The following is a 14,509-nucleotide window of genomic DNA, read 5'->3' on the forward strand; positions in this document are numbered from 1 at the left end:
ACTAAGGCTAAAAAGTAGTTTATCAAAAACTTAATTTTTACGACATTCGGCACCGTGCCGGTTTTGTCGCGAAACTTCGACAGGTCATAACTTCTTCGTTATAACTCAGATTTTGGCATTCTTTATATATCCGTAACCCTTGTCACGAACACATTTCTTAATAAATATCGGCTTTATCTAATATTTATTTTCGACGCTCATTTTTACTCTTAATTAATTAAATCCTAATAATTAAGCATAAAACACATAATAATCACATAATTCCTCTTCATGTCTTCAAAATGAGTTACAAAAGTTAACCTAGACTATTATGTCAACATTAATGCCTAGCCTAGAAACACGGGCGTTACATGCCCTGGATTTCTTGGACCTTTCAGGATTTTCGCCATGGTGGGAAAGGTTGCTTATTGTTTGGATTTACCCGCGGAGCTTAGTCAGATTCACACTACATTTCATGTCTCTCTGTTGCGGAAGTTTTTGGCTGATAACACCACAATAGTTTCCTTGGATGACATTCAGGTTGATGAGCGCCTGAACTTTGTGGAGAGATCGGTTACAGTCTTAGACAGAAAGACAAGGACCATGCCACTTGTATGAAAGACCATGCGAGGATAATGATACTTATATGAAAGACCATGGGAGGACCATGACATCTGTACAGAAGACTGTGGGAGGGCCATCATAATGAGGGCTGCAGGAGGACTACAATAATGAATGATTATAAGACTGTGGGATGACCACAACATTCATAGATTATATATGTTATGTATGATATGTGGTATTTTGGGGAACTCACTCAGCTTTGTGCATATGGTTTTATGTTTAAATGTTTCAGGTACTTCTGGTTCAAAGGAAAAGGTTTGACGAGATTGCATCGCTTCCACCGAAGATTCTACACTTATGATTTTATTATCACATTGATGTTATTTTTAAACACCTGTAATACTCTGATTATCCTTTGGAAGTAATGAAAGAAAGATTCTGTTCATTTTAATGAAAATTTTACCTTGTATTTTGGGACATTACATGAATGTTGTTAGATGTTAGCCATTTTCTGTTAGAGTTAAAAATGACTATTACGTCCTTATTGATTTTTATCTATTTATGAAAACATAAAAAATCAAAATATTAGAATAGACAAAAATGTCCTTACTGATAAGTTAAAAGTAAGTGGTTCCTAGGGTTTCTAACCTTTAGTGGTTCTCATTTGATCCAAATTTTACATATAGATCCAATTTAGATTTTAGGGTTTCTCTAATGCCTCCTTCACCATGTGGTGATGTAAGAGTTTGGGGCGGTGTTCCTATACCCACAGTGCTACCAGGTGAGCCCCAGGCACCCCGCGAGAAGGTTTATCTTTTGGTATTATGTATTTTTTATTTTTTTGGAATAATAAAAGATTTAATTAAGAATAAAGAATTAAGTAGAGAGAAGCTAGGATTACAAAAGATTTAAATATTTGGAAATAATTATGTGATAATTAGTAATAAAAAAGCAAATATTATATCAACACTTTGACTTTTTTTATTTTTATTTTTTGTGTGTGTATTATAGAACATCCACGAAAAGATGGTTGAGTTGTTTGAAGAAAGCATGTAATGGGTACCAGTCACGCCTTAATGCTTTTTATTATGGTTGAAATCTTGATAGGAGAAGAATTAGGGATTAATAATATGAATCCCAAATAAGAAGAAAGAAACACCTGGCGACTAATTGCATGAATAAAATAGAAAAGAAAGAAGGAATTTGATCGTAAAAATTTTCTATGTAATGAAATTTTTTCTATCAATTAATCTCATGGACCAAAATCATTTTCTTCATGATCTATTAACTCCCATGAACCATCCTCCTGTTGAACCATACAATTGTTCTTCTCACACCACCAAGAGACAAGCACGCCGTATTCTTCCTTCAGTGCATCCAAATGCTTGTTTACAAGTGAAATATCACGCCTAACTTCTAGCTTAAACCCTCCTTTACTGCCTTGTGTCCCTGCAACTCCATGCATATAAGCCTCCAAGCTATGCCAACTTGACAAATTCCCGGGACTCTTCAAGTACTCAGACTTGGTTGTATCAATTTCCATTTCAATCCCAACATCTGAATACCCTATCAAAGGGTAGTTTGGAACCACGTCTGATGCATTGCAAATGCGTAGAGCATGAAGATCTTTTTGTGAACTGAAAACTTTCTTAAAATTCGAATCTCCCACACGAGGGCTAGCAAACACAAAGGTGGTCACCGGGCATGCCTTGTTTGGCATATCTTTCGGCTTGTTGAATCCATTCAAAACTATGTCAATCGCATTTAGTGTTGCGATTGCTGAACCCAAACTATGTCCGGTTATGGTCAAGCTAATATCCTCGTTCTTGTATTGTTCCACTAGTCTCTTCACCTCCGCAAGTACCTAACGATTTTTATACCATATTAAAAAACAAATCTTTAATCATCCAATATTCAAAATAATTTCCCATTGAAACATTAAATACACATTAAAAATTATGAGTAAATTACACGGATAGTCCGGATGGTTTGGATTAACTTGCATGTTTGGTCCCTAACTCTGTATTTTTTTAACTTCGATGATCCATGTGGTTTGGTCTTGTCTCGGATTTGGTCTCGGATCACGCCAAAAAGACTATCCCTCAAGCGCCACCATCCCCACCCCACCCCATTCCCCCATCGTTTCAGAGGTCACCACTTAGCTTGTCGGAGAATCCCATTTCCTCATCGGAAATCATTTGTCACCCATTATCCTCTACTACCAAGAACACATATTTATAAAAACATGTGTTTTAGCAGTAAACATGCAATATGAATCTCAAAATGCATGAAACTAGAGAAACACATATTAAGAATGAAGATGTATTCAAGATATTTCAATTTTTAAAAAAATATGAATTTCAAACAAAAATCTTGTTACACAATCAAAAAAAGTGTTCAAAAACTAAAAAATAATAATCCCGAAGAAATTTTCATCCTCATAATTCCAAATCGAACCCCCATTGAAAAGGAAGATTGATTCAAGAAACTTAAGCTACACCCAAACCCAAACCGAGATATAAAGATACAAAACAAAATGGATCCAAACCTAATTTAAAAACAAAATAGATCCAAACCAAAATTGAACCAGTTGCAAAATCAATTTTGGATCTGTTTACTGATTTTCTTTCACATAAAAACTTTTATTTTAGAAGGGCCTTTCATATCAAAACGTAAATATTAGTTTTTGTGGGTTCCTCAAAGCTAGAATAGAAGAGAGGGTTATCACTGCGGACAGAGTGGAGAGAGGCGGAGTAGAACGGCGGTGGCAGAGGGCGATGGGGGAAGGAATAACGGAGTGGGTGAGGGGTGGTGGTTGAAGTTGTGGTTATTATGCTGGCGGTAGAAGGTGGCTCAGTCATTTTTCCGGCACCGGTGGCTGCGATGTGGGTGGCAGAAAGTGGGTTGGTCGATCATCGGGCAATGCAACAATGGGAGAGACGGTGAGAGTTAGTGGGGAGTTTCATAAGGCTCTCCGACTGGGGTGTGGGAGAAGTATGTGAGGTGAGCCATATATTAAAATAATATTATTACAATTCAAAACAAATATTAAAAATTAGATTTTAAACAACTGACAAGGCGTGGGGCGGGGACAAAAAGCGAAACCATAGAAATGTTGCGAGTTAAAAAAAAAAAAAAAAGGAACCAAAACGTAGACTACCTAAACCATAGGAACTACTTGTGTAATTTACTCAAAAATTATGTTATGTGAGGATTATACATACGCACCTGATCTCTAGCATTAGTTTTATTGTAAGGTGACCTTGGATCATCAGTAGTATAGACTGAGTACCAACCTTGATGTATTTTTGGATCAACAGCATTGTTTTCTCCAAAAATTATTGGAGCGGAAACCAACGTGAAATCAAGATCATTAACCCACTCCATGGTCTGAATAGTTCCTCTCCAAGCAATCAGAATGTCTCTCCTCCCTAACACCACCTTCCCCTCATCTGTAGCAACTGCTACAAACCCCATCCAGTTCGATTCCTTACACCATGCCTCCCTCGACAATGACTTGAAAATGAATGCATCAGGAAGAGGTATAGAAGACGTGGCATATAAGTATTTAGTTATATGATACTTGTTCAATGGGCGTCCTTGACTAATTCCTACCCTTGACAACAGATTGGTTCTTGCATAGCGACAACTTCCAGCATACTTTGATAGTTTAACAGAGTTGAAAGCATCGTAAGTGGCTTGAGCCATTTCGCCATAGTGGATGATATAATTACGGAGATCTTGTCCAGGAGGATCTAATAAACCCTTCCAATTGGTTTCTCCGCTAAGAGTTTTCCAGTTTTTGGAGATGTTATCCATGTCTTCGAGGACATGAGTATTTTTCCCGTGTTTTTTCTTAGTGTGAAAGAAACTCTTCATTTGATTTTTTTTAGGGCTACAATGGAATGGAGTACTAAAGCAAACATTACTTATAGATGAAAGTCCTTCAGTGAAGTCTAAGTCATATAAATCGTATGGAAAACGCCATTTGCTCATTATAAAGCAACAACACTTGCAAAAAAATGGCACATAAATACCTTTCACGCAAAAAAAAGGTTCAAATTTATCTGAATATTTTCAATATAATGCCGAAAATTTTACTTTATTACCGATGTGTAGAATATACCTATAGTATCAAAGTTCACCGAAGAGATAAAATCAGTACACTAGGAAAACGCATTAGTATTATTGGAATGTAAAGAAGTGGCTAATTAATTTAAGTTCTACGTACCTTCTAAGGAATCAGTTTTGCCAAATCTTCTTATTAGATTGGAGTGTGGGTGATTAATTATATTTTGTAGTTATTCATATATATAGTGAGATTGCTGGATAGTGGGACGATTCCGTAAGCATGCAGTAAGCGGATGCTTCAGCGTATAATTTATATCCTTCGTTTATGGAAATAAAAATCTAGCAAGGACAAATTTTCATGATAAAATTTCTTTATTTTTCAAATAACCTATCCTCACGCAACTAGTCGCATTTCATAATCAAATGTAACTAGAAAGATTTAGAAAAGTTTATTGCCATAGTATTAAAAAGAACACCGATCTCAACTTTTCAAAGTTAAATTTGGTTATTATAAATTAGTGACAAACAAAAAAGTTTTGTCCAACTTAAAAATGAGAAATTAAGTTTAAAAGAAAAGAAAATAAATAAAAGCCAAAATATAAGGACTATCACTACAAGAAATATGAGTTATAGTGGCGACACCACCAACAACAGCAACTCCAAACTGGACGATCTTGGAATCATTGCTATTGTTGGTGTCGACGCTAAAGCACCATGACTAAAGCTCAACAGCTCATCATCCCGATCTGTATTCTTGATTTCTGACCCATATTCTTCATTTCTAATTAATTCTAGCCATTGGTACCATTGATCGATCTAGTGGCTATGTTTGGTTCTTGTTCGGCAAAGACAATAGCAGCGATAGGTTGTCACAACTATTACTCCCTTGAAAAAGACCTGTGAGATTATCCATCCAGTACATTGGGAGTGGCCACTAATAGTTGTCGCCACTAAAACTTGTCACTATTATTGTGACTTAATTGTAGCCATGAATGACCTAGCCCTTCTCTCTCCAACTAATGACGAAATCAAGCAATACACCACCACCGACGACTTGCACTGAAGTCAAGTCCATCGACCACCACCTCCTCCAGTCTCATCCTCTTTGCTGTCGAAAAAGGATACCTTTCTTCTCTCCGTTTTTCTGTGAATGCTAAACTGAGTGCGTGAACATGGTTTGTTACCTGCTTACTAGATACCTGAGAATACAAGTCGTTTTGAAAAGCGTCAACTAAAAAGTTGGTGAGTTCATAAGCAGTTTTGTTTATAAAATCGTTTACACTTGTTTAGAATCGTTCTTGTTGTACTTTCAGAAAATCCGATATTTTCTATGAAATCGTTTGAAGTCTTGCCTTGAAAATCATGAATATGTGTATGCATGACATTACTTTTGTTCATCCTTATAAGGAGTGATTTTGAAAAGTAGTGTGATTTGTAAAAACGAGCTGTGTCCGAGAATAGTTCTTTTGGATAGTAACAATCAACCGTTTCAAGAAAAATCCCTTATTTTCAAAAAGGAAATATGGTTGAAAATCTTGTTCTTCTTATCGAGTAAAATTGAGTGTGTGCTTTCTAGTTTATCGTTATCGAAATCGTAGAAAAATCGTTTTCCCCAGAAAATCCTATATTTTCTGCTATAAAATAATCGTAAGTTCTAGTTTATCCTTATCGAAATCGTAGAAAAATCGTTTTCCCCAGAAAATCCTATATTTTCTGCTATAAAATAATCGTAAGTTCTAGTTTCCAACTATGTATATGTGTGGGTTAGTTTATCGTTATCAAAATCGTTTACAAACGTTTTCCATAGAGTCCTACGCTTTTTAATTTGTAAAAAATAGCAGTATTACGACTCTATACTTGTAGGAGAAAGAATCAACATGACTATTGTGGACATTCTACGCGATGAAGAAGGACAGTCAACACAACAAATGCGGACCATCACCTATCACGTGTAGGACAGTCAACACAATGTGCAAAGTTTATTTATGAGGTTTTCCTTACATAAATTTCCAGTTAATATAACATATTCTAGTGAGTCGTTATAACCATAGTAATATGATGAAGTGCCTGTTTTGGCGTTTCTTAGGCGCCCTCGGTTTGGATAAGACATTTGTCACCCTAGACTGGCCTGCCTAGCTGTAGCGAACAGCGAAGGTGCAGGGTGTCAACCCCGTATAGATTTATACACAAATTCCCGCTCTCCCTCCAGGAGACTCTGACTATAACTCCTTACAGGACTTAGACGTACACTAATATTTTTATATTTAGGTACTTTTGAGATTTGTCTGACTAGAATATTAACAACCTTTTGAGCAATCGTTAGAGATCCATTATTTGTTAGATAAATAATGAAACTCGTACTCATTGAATAGAAGTATCGTTCTCGTTCCATATCGTTGATTGTGCTCGTTAACTAGGTGCTCGTGTTTGTTCCTTTTCGTTTATTGAAAAATAAGTCATTTTAGTCAAGAGAGAAAAAGTGTCAAGTTATAATTTGTATAAATTTATAACTGCCGGTTATGACACACATTTTCTGTTTTATGACATATAGAACATTACTTATGTTCTTGGAGGTTTTATGATAGCAGTTCATGACATGCGAATCTTTCTGTCATAAAGGCTCTATTTGTGTATTTTCTTGACGCAAACTTTTATATTGAATATTTATAAAATACCCCCTGACAGTTTGCAAAATAGTCACAAAGTTTTCATTTTCGAAAATTTATTAGAAATGGTGTCCACTTATCAAGATCCCTATTATAACTTTTATCTTTAGACATGAAAGCATAGATAAAGGGGTTAAGTTGGACACATCCAATAGTTGGGAGGCTCTTTTGTACAAAGTATCCTCTGTTCTTTATGAAATTGAGAATTCTTACGTTCATGAGTATATTACTAAAATATTAATTTAATAATATTTCACACACACATACAAACATACGTATATATGCAATTATTCAACTATTTAGGCAAGATTTGACTTGTACTCTCCCCCAAAAACATTAAAATATTGAAAAGGTGGGGTATGAAGCTCACCTTGAGTTGGTTGAGGAGTTGTTTGGAGTTATGGAGTGAAGATCTCAAGCTTAAGCTCTTGCTGAGATGGGGAACTTCCCTGGGAGGGATGTTTTCCTATGGATGATCTTCTCATATTATTATGAATAAAATAATATGGATTCATCTTGAAATATTATAAAAAATTGGATGAGTGGAGGAATTTACCTTAAAATTTCCCAGGAAGAAGTTGAGAAAATTCCTTTCAGCAAGATCCCCTGTTCTTGCTTGAAGATGAGCTTTTGAGTGAAAATGGGAAAAATGAGAGAGGATGTGGAGTCTAAACTCCCTCACTGTCATTGCTTTGGAGTATAAGGAAAAGGAAAGGAATCTTTGATGCATGGGGATCTGGTGGTCCATGCATGGATATTTGGTGGGTAAAGCATGGAATACTGTGATTTGCATGGGAAATGAGGAATTTCATCAAATCACAAAGTCAATCCTTTTGTCCTTTTCTTGATTTAGGATAAGGTTTTCCTAAATCCCAAACATTTATTTTTATGAAAAATATGCTTAAAATAATTAATTTTAGCATAAAATAATGGTTTTAGGGGTCTCAGTTAAGAAAAACACTAGTATGGTGGGATTCCCGACCTCAAAATATCTTAAAATGATAAAAAGGTCCGGAATAGTCCAAAATCCGGGGCTAAATAGTGAATTCCGGAACTCTAGGGCAATTTCCGAAGCTGTATTACAATTTCCGGAGGTACTGAGCGAGTTCCGAAGCTCTTCTCCAAATTCCGGAATCCACGGTAACTTCCGGAGCACTTTCTCGGATTTCCGAAGTCTTCTGATTCATTCCGGAGCGAAGCCAGCAGTCCGGACCGAGGGTTCCGAAGTCAGCTGACCTTTCCGAAGCGACCATAGGCGAGATTGTCCGGAGTCAGGAGTTCCGAGATTGCGAGATGGTCCGGATGAGAGGCTTCCGTGGTGCAACTCCTCTTGGTTTCCTTAGAAGATATTCCAGACTAAGAGGTTCCGGACCAGGAGGGTTCCAGACTAAGAGGGTTCCGGCCAAGAGGGTTCCGGACCAAGAGGTTCAGGACCAAGAGGAGTCCGGACCAAGAGGGTTCCGGACCAAGAGGGTTCCGGACCAAGAGGTTCCGGGCCAAGAGGTTCCGGACCAAAAGGGTCCTTTTTGGGGTTTCCTCTTCCGGTTTTGAGCTGTTCTCGACTAAGGAAGGCATTTAGTGAGATTTGAGAGAGATTTGAGATACGTGGAGAGATTTGGGAGAGATTTCACATACTTGGAGAGATTTGGGAGAGATTTCACATGCTTGGAGAGCTTTGGGAGAGATTTCACATGCTTGGAGAGATTTGGGATAGATTCACTACTCTTGGAGAGATTTCGCATACTTAGAGAGATTTCGGAGAGATTCACTGTTCTTGGAGAGATTTCGCATACTTAGGGAGATTTGGGAGAGATTTCACATACTTGGAGAGATTTGGGAGAGATTCACTATACTTGGAAAGATTTGGGAGAGATTCACTATACTTGGAGAGATTTGCATTCTAACACTTTTTGGCTCCTTAGGAACTCATATTGAACACTTAGGAGTGTTAGCACAATCTCACAATAGTCCTTACTTACCTGAGGACGGAATTTCCTAGCCAAAAGTGCTAGTTGAGACATCATCCCCTGGTTAGAGGGAATTTCGTCCCGAAATTCTTTCGAAGGGTAGGGTTATGAATGCGAAAATAGGTGAGGGTACTATTGATTTATTTGGTCCTCACGTTCCCAAGTGAAAACCGGTTCACGCCTAGCGTTCTCTCGAACCTTCACAATAGGGATGCGGCTTTGTTTTGTGTTCTTAACTTTCCCGTTCATTGTCTTGATAGGCGGATCAATGATTAGGAGGTTCTAGTTCACCTTAGTCTTGTCTAGTGGGACTGGGAGGGTTGTCCGATAGACACTTTCTAGGTTCGATACATGGAATGCAGGGTGTGCGTTACTAAACTCGGAGGGTAATTGGAGTTGGTAGGCTACCGGCTGATCCGTGTGAGGATCTCGAAGGGTCTAGTGCATCGGGAGTTTAATTCACTTTCCCTTTTGATTCGAGTTACTCTTCTTCGAGGGGAGTTCTTAAATAGTACCCTGATACCTACTTGGGATTTCAAGGTTTTAAGGTGTTATCTACATAGTTCCTTTGTTGATGTTTGAGGTCGTGTTTAGGTTTTGACTATCCTTCTTGTGGTTTCTCGAGTAATCTCGGGTCTAGTGAGTGTGCTATTGGGCGTTTGTCATCTTGCCGGCTGGGTATCTCCCATCTCAGCCTAACAGCGGATGATCTGCACCTCTGGCCACACAAGGCCTCGAGGGGTGCAACTCCTATGCTCGAGTGGTAGTTGTTGTCATATGAATACTCGATTAAAAGCAAGTGGGCATCCAACTTTGTCAATGTCCACTACACATGCTTCTCTTCGGGGTGTGGGTTTGTGTTTACCTTGACCTCGACAGGTGGATATTTCTAAAGTTTCGGTGGTCTGACACTCATGAGCGCTGAGCACATGGAAGGTGAAATGTCCAAAAGTAGTTCCTTATGTTAATCGGAGACTATGAGTTGTCGGGACCTTTCTTGGCGAGGCCTTTTGAATAGTCTTCTAGGGATCGGGATCCTGGTGTCCTAGAAGTAGAGTTTTCTAGGTCTTAGGAGTTGGTACTATGGCCACCAAGGTTGCGTTTACGAGTGGTGCAGTTAACCTTATGAGTCTTAGATTATCTTGGGAGTTTTCTTCCTATAGTTTTCCCGAGCTAATGGTAGGTCGGCCTCTGCCAGTCCTCGTTGTTGGTTGAACATGTCTCCGATTCGGGGGTAGGGAGTATCGATCCTTGAGGATGGATTTGTTTGGCTTATTCGTAGTCGGTGGTGCCTATGGTAGTTTCGTATTTCTCCCTTATGAGTCAGACATGTGCCTCCTATGGTTAGTGACTGGGTCTGATGTTTCCCTTATCTATTATGCCGATATTGCAATCAGACACTATGTGTTCTTGTGACTGTGCTAAGTGGTATCAGGTGTTCGGTTATTGGGGTGGTTCCAGGAGTCGGGGTGATTCTATCTCCGCTTAGCACATGGTTGAGATTTCCAAGAGGTTTTGGGAACCTTTGGAGGAAGGTTGGAAGCCTTTAGAATTCCCTTAATGCCTTTTGCTCCTTGATTTTTAAATCTTTATCGGGGCTAGGGAAGAGCGTGTGGCAATTCTTACACCAGGACTTAGGTGTCTGGTTGCTAGGGATATGCCGTTACCGGCTGAAAGAGTTTCGTTACCCGGTGGAGTAGGAAGAAAGTCTATTGGCAGAGCTCGAGGTTTGTAAGGTGAGGATCAAGTCGGTCTGTGCCAATTAATGGCATTAGACTTCTTGTTGTTACGTCGATTCGAGGAGCACTGGTTGCTAGGCATGACAGGGTGTTCTATGTTCATGTTCTTATCGTTGCTAGTTTTGTTTCCGTTGTTACCATTTGGGTCTATCTTATTTTTGTTTATTAGGTGTTCCAATGTTCGTGTTCTTGTCGTTGCTAGTTTCGTTTTCGTTGTTACAATTGGATCTATCTCGTTTCTGCTTGTTAGGTGTTCTAGTGTTCGTGTTCTTATCGTTGCTGGTTTCGTTTTCGTTGTTACCATTGGATATGTCTCGTTTATGCTTGTTAGGTGTTCTAGTGTTCGTGTTCTTATCGTTGCTGGTTTCGTTTTCGTTGTTACCATTGGATCTATCTCGTTTCTGCTTGTTAGGTGTTCTAGTGTTCGTGTTCTTATCGTTGCTAGTTTCGTTTTCGTTGTTACCATTGGGTCTATCTCGTTTCTGCTTGTTAGGTGTTCTAGTGACACAAAGGCCTGTTATAAGTCAAGGGAATTCATAATCCGAATTCCGCCAGGTCCTTCCGCTATAGATGGATGTGACCTAACCGTACATACTTAAGATCTTTAGAGATGGTTGACTGTAGGGTTCTGTCCCAATCGCTATTCAGCCCAGGGACAGAAAGTAAGGCGGAATCGTACGGTCTTAGCTTGTGGAATCCTAATCATAGATGATATTAACGTTCATATGGGACCATCATGGTCCATTCGTAAGGATTCCTAGCTTCCCGTAATTCACAGGATTTGCTATAACAAGACAATAGTTTTTGGATTATGTTTTTAATTAACCAAAAGCTTTTTAGTGATAATTCGATGCTTAAGTTTACCGTGGAACGTACCAAAAACTGCGGTAGGGTTCCTTGTCGTCGACTCATGTCTAGTTGTCGACTCCTTCGTTAGTCATCTCTGTTGGACACTCTCCCTTGAGATGTCCTGTTGCACCGCACTTGTGGCAAACTGCGCTTTCTTCTGGGTTGCGGGTTGGGGTGACGCATGGGGCCGGGGCCCTACAGTCGCGGAAGGTGCGCCCCATCTTGTTGCACCTTTTGCAACGAAATGTCTAGCAGACTCTCCATTGATGTTATTTGCACTTGTTGCAGGGTCGATTGTTCCCAAGGTATGATTGTCTTGGTGTGGGAGGAGTAGGGTTAACAGGGGTAGAGACTGGTCCCGCTTGTTGCCTTTTAGTAAGCCTCTGAGTCAAACTACCTCCTTTTTCGTTTCCGAACTTTCGTTTCTTGTTCTTAGGTTTAGTTCCTTGAGTTCATGGGTGAGTTGTTCTTCGTTGGTTTCCTTGGTTGTTGTTACGGTTGGAGTTACCAACACTGCTTCCAGCTTCGCTTGTGTCGTTGGCATTGAAGTATGCCATGACGGCTGCCACAGCCGTTGTTACCGTGGCTTGGAAAGTGGCAGAGTCTATTCGCAAGACCTGTGCATCGTCAGGGTACTGGTTGTCTCCATGGGAAGACATGACCCTGTTGCACACGAAAAGTGAGCTCGCATGTACTTGTAGCTAGTTTCAAGTGGGTTTACTCCTAAAATCTTAACGTACTGGTGCTAATTGTGTCAACCTACATCCCCATGATGCAGTTATGGTATTGAGTGGGAACATGTATTGTCTAACGTAAAGTCCGTCAAAATAGCACATAGCTAGCACTATAGTTAACAGATTCGGTTGTATGGATTCTTGGAGGATGTACTCCTCTTGGTTTACTACTACTGGTTGCGATTAAGGGCATTATGGACCTAAGGCGAGTAGTGTGGTGATCCTCTTTTGGCACACAAAGTGCTTGGCCATTTACGTATACTATGAGTGCCCTTTTTGTGTTCCTTACGCTGCCAAGGCTGTCCTAGCCTTGATTGTTATGAGTTGTGGTCTCCAAATGACCATTTCCCCTTTTAAGGAGTGCACATGGTCTGTATAGTTTTATGGTCCTACTTGTGGGTTTCGTAAGGCATTTGGAATGGTGTTCTTGTTATTTTTGGGTGATCGGATTTACACTGTTGCACATTGGGCTTTTCTTATGGTCTCTATTACTTCATGACGGAGAGTTGGAAACCGGGAGTCAATTCGGGTTACTTGTGGTCTAGACAGAGGTGATGCCTGATTCGTGAGGGTGTTGTCTATCGGAGTTCGATGCATGTCGATTATGGATTGTCTTTTGTGGAGACGCGCCCTAAACCGGATAGGAGTCAATTGCTTAACTTGTTGTAGTGTGGATATCGTTTTGTTTCTAGGTATGTTCATCCCAGGGGCACTTATATTGGGTGGTTACGTATCTGGGAAGAGAAAGGTGAAAGGGTCTCTTGTCTGCTCCCAATCGGGTAAAGCTCGTCAAGGGTTTCCTTGGCGCTTTCATCCTTGCTGGTTTCTTAGTCGGAATTCTCCCTTTCACAATTCATCTCTGGGTATCCCTTAGGATCCATTTCTGGATTTTCCTCTTGGTCTTCTTTTGGTCTCTCCTTGCCCCATCCGCAAATCATCGTGATAGGGTAGTAGAAGTCTTGGCGAGGAATTTCAACTACTTGTTTGTGCGAGAATCGAGGTACGAGATATACGGGGAAAGTTTAGGTGTGGGAGGGGTTCATAGTGTCCTAAAATACTCCTATAGTATTTTAAACTTGATGTTCGATTATAGTATTCTCTTGTGCGCATAGTTGGTAGATCTTAGGTTTGTTGCAACACCACCATCACTCCCAAGAACATGTTGGTCATATCTCAAATAAATATAGTTGATCAGGCTATATTGATCCCATATATGATTACATAACTGCCCAGGTTTGACTGTAGTGTTCAACCTTTTAGTTACTTTTGTTTTCTTCTCGTTATGATACTGTGTTAGTAGTTACATATACTTTTATAGAATACTTGTCTTTTTAAAGTATACTTCAGGCAGAGTTTGTTTTAGTCGCATTGTATTTATAGTTGTATATCTTGTATGGCTAGATATACCAGTTCACTATAAACAATGCTCTGATACCAATCTGTCACACCCCCGGACCAGACGGCGGAAACGTCCGGAGACGGGTGACTTCATTGTGCAGTATCATAATAATTGAATATAAATGAAACAGAGCAATCCAAACATCATACATTGACATAACAAACTTACATTGTTTACATATTGTATTTGTTCTTCGAATTACATAAAAGAGACATAAGCAGAAAAATGCAAGCTACAGCTAAAAGTCTTGCATCCGTGTCCCTTGTTACCTGCTTACTAGATACCTGAGAATACAAGTCGTTTTGAAAAGCGTTAACTAAAAAGTTGGTGAGTTCGTAAGCAGTTTTGTGTATAAAATCGTTTACACTTGTTTAGAATCGTTCTTGTTGTACTTTCAGAAAATCCGATATTTTCTATAAAATCGTTTTAAGTCTTGCCTTGAAAATCATGAATATGTGTATGCATGACATTACTTTTGTTCATCCTTATAAGGAGTGATTTTGAAAAGTAGTGTGATTTGTAAAAGCGAGCTGTGTCCGAG

At 39.3% G+C, this 14,509-nt stretch overlaps 1 protein-coding gene across 1 annotated transcript; it reads right to left on the reverse strand.

Moving 5' to 3' along the window:
• Nucleotides 1–1,745: 1,745 nt before the first annotated feature.
• Nucleotides 1,746–4,786, reverse strand: LOC145166550 (phospholipase A1-II 1-like). Its single transcript, XM_079085560.1, has 2 exons — nucleotides 3,772–4,786; nucleotides 1,746–2,407 (listed from the first exon to the last, which is right to left on the reverse strand). Exons 1-2 carry the CDS (start codon nucleotides 4,537–4,539, stop codon nucleotides 1,796–1,798), a joined length of 1,380 nt encoding a protein of 459 aa, XP_078941686.1. The 5' UTR covers nucleotides 4,540–4,786; the 3' UTR covers nucleotides 1,746–1,795.
• Nucleotides 4,787–14,509: the final 9,723 nt, after the last annotated feature.

The sequence above is a fragment of the Lactuca virosa genome, chromosome 1 (genome assembly GCF_052849685.1).
Source record: "Lactuca virosa cultivar CGN04683 chromosome 1, Lactuca_virosa_CGN04683_v6, whole genome shotgun sequence".
Taxonomy (NCBI): Eukaryota; Viridiplantae; Streptophyta; class Magnoliopsida; order Asterales; family Asteraceae; genus Lactuca; species Lactuca virosa.

Coding starts and splice junctions, on each gene's coding strand:
- LOC145166550 (XM_079085560.1), bottom strand. CDS start 4,539: ATGAGCAAATGGCGTTTTCCATACGATTTATATGACTTAGACTTCACT. Junction 2,408..3,771: donor AAACTAATGCTAGAGATCAG/GTGCGTATGTAT, acceptor AAAAATCGTTAG/GTACTTGCGGAGGTGAAGAG.